Source organism: Cotesia typhae, unplaced genomic scaffold (genome assembly GCF_013202065.1).
Source record: "Cotesia typhae breed Kobodo isofemale line unplaced genomic scaffold, CoteBio_Ctyphae scaffold_13, whole genome shotgun sequence".
Lineage (NCBI taxonomy): Eukaryota > Metazoa > Arthropoda > Insecta > Hymenoptera > Braconidae > Cotesia > Cotesia typhae.
Window position 1 is genome coordinate 5,752,944 of NW_027423774.1, and position 14,450 is coordinate 5,767,393.

Here is a 14,450-nt window from a genome sequence, read left to right on the forward strand (position 1 = left end):
CCAGCTAGTATCTCGGCAACGGCAGCTTTCTCTATATACATACATACACTCACACATACATACATACATACATACATACATACATACATACATACATACATACATACATAGATACACCCAATACAACCCTCAACTTACTCATATATTCTGTAGATATTATATACATACAATCTGCTTCACCCCCTTGATCCCTTTTATTGCAATATCGTCACAGTATCTTCTCCCATAAATAATTAAATTCTTTATTTATTTATCCATTTATTGAAAAGTATATTTTTATATAAAATTAATACATAAATACAAGTATTGCAATAATACTTAAGTTAGTCATCAGCTGTAAATTAAAAAAATTTTTTTAACAAATCAATTACGATAAAAAAATGGATCTAAAAATTTTCACTTGTAATTTTTATTAATTTTTACATGTGGAACTTTTCAGTTAAATTTTTTTTATAATGATTTAATCGCTATAAAATTAAAAAAAAATTTTTAATATCTGTCAACTTCAATTTAATGTATTGCAAAATTTTTTCTATAAAATTCGATATTTAATTTAACCATTTTTATAATACAATTTTATTTTATTTTACATACAATATATTTCTAATATTACATCTATTTAAAAAAAAAAATATTTTTACAACAGGAGAGTATTAAAATACAAATAAAATAATACAAATTTTTTAATAATGAACATAATTGGGATTTATAAAATAAATAAATAAATATATAAAGGGTGTAAAGCTTGCATGGGTCCATCCAGGCTTGGTGAGCAACTATCGTCCACCCTAAAACTTTCAATCGTTTTGATGGTGGAGGAGAACCTCGATCCCCCTTTCCAAATAAATATCTCTTCTTTATTTTATTTTCTGCCCTTTTGATCTCACTCTCTTCTTCGGTATCTTCGTGAAACTCTGATCAATATAAATCCCCCTCATGCTATTTGCTTACAAAGTCCCCCTCTTTTTTTTTTTTTTTTTTTATCATACAATTATATCATAAAAAAATTTATCAAACATAAATGATCAATAATCTTAACAATTTTATTTTATAAATATTAAAAAAAAAATATTTATTATTAATGAATTAAATATTAAAAAAAATATTTATTATCAATTAATTAAATATTAAAAAAAATATTTATTATCAATTAATTAAATAATTTTTTTTTAAATATTTAATTGACGTATTAACAAAAATATTTTATTTATTTTGAAGATAATCCTCGTGAAGATTAATTGTTGATTACGGTCCGCTCTTAGCATTCACCGCGTGCCTTATGAATTGTAAAAACATGGCACATGGAAGCCCGCTGTGAACGCAAGGAGCATAGACTCATTTGTAAGTTTAATAAAATTAATTAATACATTTAATATTAATAATCACAGTCACATTTTAAGCACCAACACAATCACAAGTAAATTGATAAATAAAAACTTTGATATAAAGTTGTCTTGCAGATCCGTCCGAACGATCCTGGGCCTTGTAATTTATTAGATAAATAATAATAACGGCGAAGAGCGACTGGAATGAAAGTAGAAGTGAAAAAGGGTGATCAGGGCCGAGGGAGAAGGGGAAAGTGCAAGGGACAAGGAACAATTTGATACAATGCAACATATTGAAAAGAGGCAAACGTCACGCAGATAGGGTGTTGGTCTGATAAAGTTGAGTTGCTGGAGATAGATGGTCAAAATGGTTACAAGGGGAGGAGGGGGATTATTGATGATTATTTTAGTATTTAAAATGCAAAACTAGACCCTCTTTTTTTTTTTTTTTTTTCCAAGATGATGACTTATTATTTATTCCTCCTCGTAGGGAGAAACCACCCTCTTTTTTCCCCCGTGTTTTCATTACTTAAAAACTTATCCCTAAGCACTATGGACCCCCTTGAGGATATACACAGCATTTATAATTTTCAAGAGCAGCTGACACTGCCTGATGGTCTACTTTTATTGTATATGGACATTCGCATAATCGAGTAGTTATATATCCCCCTATCGACCCACATTACCCCTCTTTTAGAAATAAATTATGTCCGTTAGTTATAGTAGTATAAAAAGAATTTTCACTAGTATTTTTTTTTAATTTTATTTTATCTAGAAAAAAAAAAAATTAAAAAAAAAAAATTTTTTTTATTTATTTGAAAAATTAAAAAATTGCAATTTATTTTACTAACAAATTATTTGATGCGATAGAAATAACACGTGGACGTTACGGATGATGACCTTTATGTCGACACACGCCCACCCCATTGATTTTAAAATACTTTCATTCATGATATATATTTTGTCATTATTTTTTTAATTTTATTGAGTAAAAAAATTTAAAAAAAAAATTTTTTTTAACGTTTATTTTATTAATAAGTAATTTTTTTCTCACTTGAGATAAATGTTAAAAAAAAAATCATCCACAAAAATTTCAAGTGTTAAAATTTATATAATTAATGATTTAAAAAAAAAATTAATTAATATTAATTTTAAAAAATCATTCACAAAAATTTCAAGTGTTAAAATTTTTATAATTAATGATTTAAAAAAAAAAAGATATTGAAATGAAGAATTAAGAGAAGAAATTTAGATAATTCACAAATAAAAATTTTATATTTTTACAGTTTTAATAAAATTAATAAAATAGTAAAATTCACTGATATTAAAAAAAAAAAAAAAAAAAAAAATACAATAAAGACACTCACTAAAAAATAATAAAAAAAATCTGGCGATTTATAAAGTTTTAAACAAAAGGGATAAAAAATAAAAAAAAAATAATAATCAATTGATACCTTGAGGATATTCACAAATTCTTGTAGTATTGATGTAGTAGCGGTTTACACAAGACGATGTTCACACAGAGTTGAATTGCCAAGAACAAATATAAATTTAAAAAGGTGAATAGTAATATAAAAGTATAAAAATATAAAAATATAAAAATATAAAATAATAGAACTGTCGGAGGCGATGTACGGAATCGCGCGGCAATGCTTGGTAAATGTGAAACGACGAGCGTTAGAGTGTCCAGAGTGTGGCAAGGACGATGATGATGGTTAGGACGAGAAAAGGGAAAATTCGTTCTACTGATCATGCGCTACCCGGTTTTAACTTGTACTAGTATTAATATTTCATATGTATATTTAATATATATACTACACTGTAACTGTGAGTGAGTAATAAGAGTCAGGGTGTCGTCAGTTGGTGTTGTTGGTTTGATGGTCGCGGGGCCACTGCGCCCTCTTCGTCACCGTAACCCTCTCTAGTCTTTGGAGCAACCCCTAGCTTCAATTCTAAAACCCTACATCCCCCTACTTCCTACTTCTTCCCCCTATCGAACGCTCCTACCTAAATTTTCCACCCCAGTTTCTGCCCCTACACCCCCTACACCCCTACACGCCTCATACCATTTTCCTCTTATCACTGTTCTCAACAGCACACTGTGATGCTGTTGCTGCTACCAATACTTCCCCATGCATTTACCGACACACTAAAATTTAAACCGCCCTATGTCAGCCCTACTCTCTCTTATCCATTTCCACTTCTACTTTCTCGTCACAATCATCACTACTGCTTCTACCACTACTGTCGTACCATTTATCCACCACCAAATGTTCTCTGATCATTGCTACCATATATCTGTTCTGTTACTATTTTACTACTACTACTACAAAGAGCATAGTAATTGTAGTAATAGTAAAAGCATTGATGATTATCATCATTTATTTACTAAATACATATCTTCTTTTCATTTTTAGAGTTTAAAGTTTTTTTTACAATTAAAAAAAAATTTATTTCAATTGACAAAATTATTTTTAAGAGTTTTATTGTTTTTAATTAAGTAAAATTTAGTTTTAAAATTTTTATATTTAAAATTAATTTTTTTTCTGTGCAAAAAATATATCATATACACGTTAAAAACAAGATTACACTGGATATCATCCTAGATTATACTGAGTGAAAAAAAATCCAGATAGTAGCTAGTATAATCCAGATTATAATGATTATAATCCAGATATCACTCAGTATAATCTGGATTTTTTTTTTTTAGCTACTATCTGAAATTTTTTTTCACCATAGATATCACTGAGTATAATCTAGGATGATATCCAGTGTCATCTTGTTCTTTTTGTGTATAAAGCTTGATTCAAAATTTTTTAATAAATTAAAATTGAGCCGAAAAAATTTCTTAATTTTAAAACTTTTTTTGCCCGTTTTTATTTTAAATAATTTTAATTTTTTTAATTACTAATTAAATTTTTATCTTGTATAAAAATATTGAATAAAAAAAATTTTTTTTAAGAATTTTTTTAGATTTGATAGTTGGTATTACAAATAAAATATTTGTTTATTTTCAATCAGTAAAAACAGTACTAAATTTTACCACCTACAAACTCAGTAATTGAGAGTATATCTTGATCATAATTTTCATCTCTGTAGGATATAAATTGACCAAAGATACCGCTGACAAAAATCAAGACCAAACAATCTTTAAGATTTTTTTTTATAGATTTGCTTGAATAAAGAGAAGAAATGTAAAATACTTTTGGCTTTGTAGGATTTTGTTGCTATTTTAAAGCTTTAAGCTCTAAAAATTTTTCTGTTACCGAATTATATTTTTTTTTTGCGCTCTTTTTTAATTAATTTTTATTTATTTATCATATTTGGATTTAATTATTAGGAAGAAAATTTAGTGAAATTACTTGAAGAAATAATAAGTATAAAAATAAGTAGATTTAATGTAGTATAGGCCAGCCAATATATATATATATATATATATATATATATATTTCTCGTTCTATCTCAAGTTGGGTCGCTAGGCAACCCTCAGCTTCGTGCCTGGAAGCCTGCAGAATTGCCAGAGCGAGATGCATCCCCTTCAAATGTATCGGCCCAGCCAACTACTGTCGATTTTAGCTCTACGCACAAATACCGTACACCAGGATATTGAAAAAAAAATAATATTCATTTTAAAATAAAAATTATTATCGATTTCAAACTTTAACCATTATATCAATCTCACTAAAAATTTTATTTTTAGTTCAAAAAAATATTATTAATTAATATTTTTATTGTTTTCTGTTACTCAAGTATTTTTTTCCTAAGCAAAAATTGATTATTCTTGATTGACGTTTGAGGGGATGTAGAAATAGGAAGAAGATGAGATAAACTAAAAGAACTTTATTATTATTATTATTATTCTGTACGCTGGAGAAATACCGGGCGTCGTGCTGTCTAGCATTTGAGCATGTACGATTAATGGGGATAAAAAAATATTTCAAACTCGTGTAAACATTCCATAAATGTTTTTTATTTTTTTTTTTAAGTATAAAAATTTTATTGAAAATTTTTATTTAATGTAAATAATTTTTTATAATATGCAATAATATTTTTATTAAAAAAATTTTTTTTTTAATTAAATTATTATTGAATAAATAAAAATTTTTATTTTATATTTATTTTTTAGTACAAAAATGAAAACATATTAATAATACTTTAGATCTTTAAATTATTATTATTAATTAAAATTTTTTAATAATAATAATAATAATAAAATTTGTCTATATAAATTTGGGAAAATCAAAATTAATAACACTGAAGTTGACAGACATTAAAAATTTTTTTAGAATTTTGTAGCAGTTAAATTAATAAAAAAGTTTAACGTGTGAAAATTTATAAAAATTACAAGTAAAAATTTTTTTATTGTAATTTATTTGTTAAAAAAATTTTTAAAATTGACAGCTGACCGATAATTTTCAGTATTATAAATTTAATGGTAATTAAAATGAAAATCTCAATAAAAAACATTAATAAAAAAAAATCTATTACTTGGGCAAGGTTACTCACTTTTATTATTTGTTTTAAGTAATTTTTTTTTTCATATAATGGTGTATAGACCACAGAGAGAGAGAGAGAGAGAGAGAGTTCCTTTTCCTATCAATAGAAGAATAAAGTTATTTGGCTCGCCAGTAGGATACACCTTGTCAAAAATAAGAGCAAGGATGTATAAGTCTTGATCTCTTTATGTGTGATGAGTGTGATGACACTGTGCATCTCCAAGCGTTTTGTTATTGTGTGGATGTGTCTGACCATATATATATATATATATATATATATATATATATATATATATATATATATATATATATATATATATATATATATATATATATATATATATATATATATATATAATAACAAATTGAAAGAGAAAAGATAAAAAATGTAAAAAAATGAAAGCGAATAAGTTTTACGGGGGTGTTGGCCCGCAGTTTCAGCACAGAGAGCATTCGCAGTCGTGATAACCGAGACTAAATGGGGTGGCTTTAACGGGAGTTAGGGATAGTTTGGGGGTGAGTCCGTGATACAGTATAAGGGGCTTGCAAATCGATGAAGCCGTGACGTCACGGGGCGGGATACTGCGTTACCATGGTGACCGCCAACAGATCCCGGCCATTTGAGGCCGCTTCAGGGTCTCTGTTGGATCAAATTTTATTTAATTTAAACCCCTGATTCAAGCCCTTTTATTTTTTTTTATTCTTATTCTTATTCTTATGCTTCTTGTATACTGGAACTGTCTTTGCTTATTTTTCCTTATATATCTACTGCGCCTTTATCTCTTCGTTATTTTATTAACTTTGCATGGAAAATAATTTCGAGGTACTTTTAAATTTATTTTTTAACTTCCCGCTGGAAAAATAAATCATTTTAAGCAAGTAAAAATATTTTTACGATTGTGTAAACCTTTTGTTACTTTTCAATGGCTTGATCGATCAAAACAAGCTTTAAGGTACTTCAAAAAACTACCAAGTTAAAATTTACAAAATTAAAAAATCGCTTCGGTAAATTTTTTTCTTTTAATATTCAGATTTTTTTTTATAAATTAAATTAAAATTTATTTTTATATACTACTTATTTAATTAAAAGCCAATTATAAATTAAAAAATAATTTTTTACAATTATAAAATTAATTTATACACAGAAAGAAAAAAAGTCTTGAGTCAAGCGTAAATTTTCGTAAATAAAAAAAATCTTAAGGAAGATTGAAAATTTTTTAAATACAGTTAAAATTTCTCGAACAAAATTTAATTTTTTTTAAGCCAAAAAAATTTCTTCTTGCTCCAAAATAACTTCGATTTTCCTTACAATTTTCTTGGTTCAAATTTTTTTTTTTTCTATGTATATTAATCACTCCATTTATTTAATTTGAATTTTAAAATTTTGTAATTTGAAATTATTTCTTAGATATTAAATATTTCTTTTAAAAAAATTAGTGAAAGAGAAAAAGAGAGTCAAGAACAAGTTAGTAAATTATAATTAAGCTTCTGTATACTCATAAATTATAATAATAAAAATAATAATGTCACTCTTTACTGTAATAAATATTTTAAAAACTAAAATATAAAAAAATTGTTTAAAATGTCGGAATTTTTGTAATATTAATTCTGAAAAAAAAAAAAAAAAAAAAAAAATAGGTTTGAGAGCAAAAATATAATTTTGTAGAATTTTGATAATTTTGAATAAAGTTTAAATAAAATTAAATAATTTTTTAAATTAAAAATTTTTTACTTGATTCAAAATTATCAAAATGAAATTATTGGATCAAAAATTTTCCTCTAAAAATTTTTTTATCCATTTTTTTCAAAAAAATTTATCAATTGAAGACTTTTTAAGTCAAATGAAGACAATAAAATTTTTCAAACAGATTTTCTTGAAAATAAATTAAATTTTTTTACTTGATTCAAAATAAAATTACCAAAATGAAATTATTGGATCAAGAATTTTCTCTAAAAATTTTTTTTTCAAGAAAATTTATCAATTGAATACTTTTTAAGTCGAATAAAGACAATAAAATTTTTCAAACTGATTTTTTTGAAAATAAATAAAATTTTTTTTTTATCAATAAATTATTACAAAAATAATAAGGCCAAAAAATAAAATAAAATTCAGAGAAAAATTTGAGATGGATAGATATTTAAACGGATAAATCAATAGAGAGAAAGAGAAAATGAAAGAAGAATAGTAAAGAAGGGTGTTAGTTTAGGGATAGTTGAAGATCCAAGAGATTGGGAATTATATAAGGGGCAGAAAAGTAACGGGGTTATATACATGATATATCTATATACGAATATATAGGGTTGTGAGTTCTAGATTTGTGTGTACAGGGTAGTAGGAGTAGCTGAGAGAGAGAGAGAGAGAGAGAAGGACCGAAAGAGAGAAAGTAATAGGGGTGTGTTTGGTCCGGGAGCTAGAAGCTGATGATGCTGTATTGATCCAGTTGAAATGAGAGGAAGCTAAAGTAAGCCGCAGAATGTTGTCATGGTAACTGTTCTCGACTCGTGTACACCTCATCCCTTTATCTACATATATATTTAAAAATATGCAAGTGTAACTTTATATATAATACATACATATATTATAAATTCCGATTATAATTAAAATCGTTCATGTTGATGGCTATTTTCTTTTTAAAAACAAAATTTTTTCGCTATTTGTCGGGAAATTATTATTATTATCATTATCATAATTTTCCTTTTATTTAAATTAAAGGATCTTTTTATAATACATAAAAATATTTTTTTTTACTATTTCTTCTTTTTACAAACATAATCATAAATATAATTTTAAAAAAATTAGCCAGTAGATAATAAAAATAATAAGATCTAATAAAATACTTCTTAAAGCTACTTATCATTAATAATAAAATCAATAATATCAAATATATAATTTAATGGAATAAAGCTTTCTTGAAAATGAAGAAAAAAAATTTTCTCAATTTCTTCTAAGAATTTTCTTAGCTCACAAAAAAAAAACGCTCAAGAATTTTTCTTCTTTAAATTATTTTTAGTTAAATTAATATCTTATAAAATTTTGTGCTTTTGAAAAAGATTTCAAGAATGTAATAATTTTATCTTATTATTTAATTACTGAGGCGTAGACTTTTTATAATTATTAGTAGCTTACATTTAATTTTAAATAAAAAAATCATCTTCAAAAAAATTAATTTTTCTTTTCGCTGAAAAAAAAAAAAAAATAAAATAATACAATTAAATTTGTAATTAATAATTTTTAAAAAAATATTTTAGTTATTATTTTTAATCATGAGCTTTTTTTCTTACCTAAATTTTTAGTTGATATAATTTTATTATCAAAAAAAAATATTAATAATAGTTGATTGTTTATTAAAATAAAAAATTAATAATATTTAATTTTTTATTAAAATTTTTGGTAATTTTTATTTCTTCTTAGATTTTTTGCTGAAGAAATATTAATAATATTTGATTTTTAATTAAAATTTTTGTTCATTTTTATTTCTTCTTAGATTTTTTGCTGAACTTTGCATTAATATTAATACCAAAATTCGATAAAGTATTAAAATACATATATATATGTATATATATTTTATATAAAATATATATATTGGATTTTGATGGTTGTTATGGCGCTATCTTTTGGATTAAATGTGAATTAAAATCACTCTAGGGGATGTTGAAAGCTTCAGTTTAGTTAACATCTCGAGTTTCGAGTTTCGAGACTAGGACCAGAAGTTTTGTGGTGGGAGAGATGAAAAAAGGAATTGAAAAAAGGGATGCTAGAAAGAATTAAAAGTCCACAAGGGCGCAGGACAAACTCGACAATAAGTAAGTATGTACTATTTAATTAAATTTTCTTGTTTTTTTTTTCATCTTTCTAAATATATTTTCTTCTCTAAAGACTTTAAAAATAAATTCTGATCTTTAAAATAATTATTGTTAAAATTTGAACGTAAGAAATAATCAATTTATTTTTTTTTTTTCAGTTATACTAGGGTGATTATGGAACGAAAAAAATTTTTACTCATGTCCTGTGCGGCCGCAATCAATTCTAAATATTATTAATAAAAATTCTGTAAGTAATTTTATTATTTTAAATTTAATTGTTAATTTAATAATATTTTGAATGTTATTTAAAAGCAATTAATTAACCAAAGAAGAAAACATAAAATCAATAATTAATTAAAGTGATAAAATAAATAATAACAAAAATACTTAAATAAAAAATGAGATCTTACGACGGTGAAAGCAGTTCAGGTGATGAAGATGATCGGCGTGAAATTCTTTCTGATAACAACCATTTAAATCAGGGTGGATGGCGTGGCTCAACGCATCCTACATGGGCATGGGAACACCGTGTGAGTATTTTAATAAATATTAATTATTTTAATGACACTGAAGTTGAGAGACATCTGATAATTTTTAGAATTTTTTTAACAACCAAATTATAGCAAGAAAATTTGATTTAAAAATTTCATCTTTAGAAGCTCTGAAAAATGATAAATGACATTTTTATAAATAATTTTTTATGGCTAGTTCATTTTTCAAAAAAAATTAAAAAATTGTCAAGTGTTTGCTAACTTAAACCTAATTTATTTTAACAAAATTAAAATTATTAATAATATTAATTAATAAAAAGCACCAGTTACAAAATCAATCAAATCCATCATTGGAGTCAATAGCAGCGTATTCAGCTCCACCACCGGCACATCCAGGTCTTGGAGTATCTTCAACAGGTTACACTCCTGGATCTGATCATACGCAAAATCATGGAAGACGAACTCCATTGGGTGCTGTTGGTCTTGGAGGATTTTATTTTCAACAACAACCTCAACCACATACCTCATCTAGTGCTTTATCTTCTGATGAAAATCGTCCTGATCAAGAAAGGTTTATTAGAAATTTTTATTATTATTATTCTTTAAAAAATTTAAGTGAATTATAATTATAATTTTAAGATCTAACGTCTTATTTTTATTATTATTGCATTTTTAATTTTTAAAAATTTTTAAATGTTAATTTTTTTTCCTAATTTTTTTTGCCTTAATTTATTTGTTAGAAAAAATTCTAAAAATTATCAAATATCTGCTAAATTTATTTTCATTGAAATATTACATGTTTATTTTCAAGGTACTTACAGATTTTAAAGTTTTTTACAAAAAACTTTTTTTTTTTTTTTTTTTCCATTTTTTTGTAATTATTTCTTCAACAAAAAAACTTTTAAACATTTTCACATGTCGACTAACTTATTTTTCATTTCATACTTACGAATCCATAAAAAAAAAAAAAAAAAAAAATGTGACACTGAAGTTAGCAGACGTCTGAAAATTTTTAATTTTTTTTTTTTAATTAAATTACAATTAAAAAAATGTTTAAAAAATTGCACTTGTAGTTTTTCAAGTTTTTTACATGTGAAATTTTTTTTTTTAATTGTTTAGTTAAAATTTCTTCAATAAAAAATTTATATCATTTAATTTAGCAGTCACTTGAAAATTTTTTAATTTTCTTTAATAAAAAAATTTATTTTTTATTTTTTTATTTTATTAAATTTCTACAAGTCCATTTTAATAATAATTTTTTTTTTGCCATTTTTTATTTAATTGTTTAGTTAAAATTTCTTGAATAAAAAATTTATAAAAATTTTTAAATGTCAGATAACTTCATTTATGACATTAAAGTTAGCTGTCGCTTGACAATTTTTTAATTATTATTATTATTATTTTTTTTTTATTTTTAGGCCTACAGGATCACGTTTAAATTGTCCACCAAAATCAAAAAGTTCACGTCAAGGAAAAAGTGTAAGATTAAATATAAATGCACGTGAACGCCGAAGAATGCATGATTTAAATGATGCACTTGATGAATTACGTTCAGTTATCCCTTACGCTCACAGTCCTTCAGTAAGAAAATTATCTAAAATTGCAACATTATTATTGGCTAAAAATTACATTCTTATGCAAGGTAACTTAATAATATTTTTATTTAAATACCTTTTTAAAAAATTCAAAATATATTGCTTTTATTGATAAATACAGGTAATGCACTGGAAGAATTGAGGAGAGTAATAGCAGTACTTCAATCACCGCATGCACATACAACAGCACTACCGCCCACACCAGTTTCATATGATTTACTCCAAGGATTTCCTGGTAAACTTTTTCAAGATGTTCCAGAGTTACAAGGTATTCATGCATTAAATACAGCAGGTATTAATTCAAGTGGTCCATCTAATGATAGAACAGCCTCAACTGCTGATTTGAGTATTACAGGATCAGAGTCAACTTAAATTTTTTTTTTTTATAAATATTATAAGTAGAGTTTGAACTAAATGAAAGTAAATGAAAGTAAATGAAAGTACTAGTCACTAAGATTTTCAAATACAATAATATTTACAAATAATTTTTAATAAAGCAATAAATATTTATTATTAACTGAAAAATTGTTCTTCTTGAACAACGGACAGTTAATAAATAAATAACGAGGAAACGATAGTCAATATAGCATGTGATACGTGTTAATAAGATTTTAATAAAATCATATGCGTCAATAATAATTAATTATATTGCATTAACTATTAAATTTATATAAGTAAAATATAAATATATTTATTATTCTCTATATTAATATATAATAATAATAATAACAATTGATAGATTATATTTATAATAATAATAATGGATGAAATCGCTCAGATAATAATATTTCAAGTGCCAAAGAGCATGGATTAATTTATTTTACAATTAATAAATTAAAAATTCCATAATTTACTGACTTAATAATTTATAAAATATTAAAATATAAATGACGAGTAATAGTGAAGATATATATTAATATTAATATTAAAAAAATTGTCATCGATTACATTGATAGATGAAAAAACATGTTAGAGTTAAAGAATTTATTTTAAAGTATTAATTTATATTATATTTAATATAAATAAATATTTATTAAAATTGCATTAACAACATTTATACTAAACAGATTATTTACAATAGATTTGTATGATTATTGATAATTATTCTAGGAAAAAAAAAAATTTTTTTTATGTACCTAACGACCCGTGAAATCGAAACCGAATTATTTTTAATTTATATCTTAAAAAGGAAAAAAGGAAATGTATTATGGTTTTAAAAATTAAGAATAATAATATAATTATCGATTAAAAATAACTGTAGTGTCAAAAAGAGAAATAAATCATAATATACAATATTAAAAAAATAGTATTGTTTTTTAATCCAAGATATATTTTTAGTGAAAATTAATTTAGCTAAATTTAAGGATTTTTTTAATAAATAAATTATATAGCCAAAAAAGTGACATCTAGAAATTTTTAATTAATTTGATTAATTTTTAATTTTGTCTAACAATTAAATTAATTCTGAAAAATTATTTTTAAAAAATTGCATTTTTAATTTTTTTAAATTTCTATATGTCAATTTTTTTTTTTTTTTTTTTTTAATTTTTTTGCCATAATTTATTTGTTTAATACAAATTCTAAAAATTATCAAATATCTCCTAAATTAATTTTCATGCTTAATTTAATTTCATGCTAAATCAATTTTCATAGAAATTTTAAACAATTGAAAATTCAAATTTTTTAAATGGTCAAGTGACAGCTGACTTTAATGTCATGTTTTTAATTTTGAAAAAATATAACATTGCCCTGAAATATTACGACATTTAAGTTAGCAGTCATTAGAGAATTTTTAAATTTTCTTTAACAAAAAAATTTGTTCTAAAAAATTGTATTTTTAATTTATTAAAATTTCTACAAGTCCATTTTTTTAATAGTTTTTTATTACTAAAATTTATTTATTAAAGAAAATTTAAAAAATTGTAAAGTGACAGCTAAATTTAATGTCATCTAAATTTATTTTCATTCAAATATTAGATGTTTATTTTTAATGCACTTATAGTTTTTAAATTTTTACAAAAAGATTTTTTTGTCATTATTATAACACTGAAGTTGACAGATATTAAAAATTTAATTAAAAAGTTTCACATGTGAAAATTAATAAAAATTACAAGATAAAATTTTTAGAAGCATTTTTTTATTGTAATGAATTTGTTAAAAAAATTTTTAAAATTGACAGCTGATTCCTAACTTCAGTATTATTAATTATTTCTTCAACAAAAAAAACTTTCGAACATTTTCACACGTCGACTAACTCAATTTTCATTTCATACTTACGGATCCATAAAAAAAAATTTATAGCGCTGTAATAAAAAAGCTTTCATGACAGCTACTGAGAAAACAACAGTAGCGCCACTACAGTTGAGAAATTCAAAAATAATTTATTATAGTATGGACCAATTTGTTTTTTAATTACAAAAATGTTTTTTAAGCTTTAATTATTTACAATAATTAAAAAAGTACAAGATTATGGGTGCATAAATAGATAAATAATTAAAAAGTGATTAAAAATAATAGTAAGTGATAATGCACTATATAAAAAAGTGAAAGCAGTCAAAGGAATTTACAATAGTGTAGCCGAATAATAATAATAAAAATAAAAAAATTAATAAAATTAAACATGGAATAATATTTACAAGTGCATTTATACACTTTGTATCAATTAGTGCATCCGATAATCCACAGTGAAAAATAATAAACAGATAAAGACAATAATGCATCATCGAATATTGTACAGTG

The 14,450-nt window shown here is 23.8% G+C and overlaps 1 protein-coding gene across 2 annotated transcripts; it reads left to right on the forward strand.

Annotated features, from left to right (window-relative positions):
• Positions 1 to 9,480: 9,480 nt before the first annotated feature.
• On the forward strand, positions 9,481 to 12,974 carry Oli (basic helix-loop-helix family member olig). 2 transcript variants are annotated; one of them, XM_074253936.1, is made up of 6 exons: positions 9,481 to 9,625; positions 9,784 to 9,872; positions 9,938 to 10,155; positions 10,437 to 10,687; positions 11,535 to 11,758; positions 11,833 to 12,974. In XM_074253936.1, exons 3-6 carry the CDS (start codon positions 10,024 to 10,026, stop codon positions 12,081 to 12,083), a joined length of 858 nt encoding a protein of 285 aa, XP_074110037.1. In that variant the 5' UTR covers positions 9,481 to 9,625; positions 9,784 to 9,872; positions 9,938 to 10,023; the 3' UTR covers positions 12,084 to 12,974. The 2 variants fall into 2 exon arrangements, with proteins under 2 accessions (XP_074110037.1, XP_074110038.1); XM_074253937.1 differs by having other exon boundaries at positions 9,615 to 9,629.
• Positions 12,975 to 14,450: the final 1,476 nt, after the last annotated feature.

Coding starts and splice junctions, on each gene's coding strand:
- Oli (XM_074253936.1), top strand. CDS start 10,024: ATGAGATCTTACGACGGTGAAAGCAGTTCAGGTGATGAAGATGATCGG. Junction 10,156..10,436: donor CATGGGCATGGGAACACCGT/GTGAGTATTTTA, acceptor ATTAATAAAAAG/CACCAGTTACAAAATCAATC. Junction 11,759..11,832: donor AAATTACATTCTTATGCAAG/GTAACTTAATAA, acceptor TGATAAATACAG/GTAATGCACTGGAAGAATTG.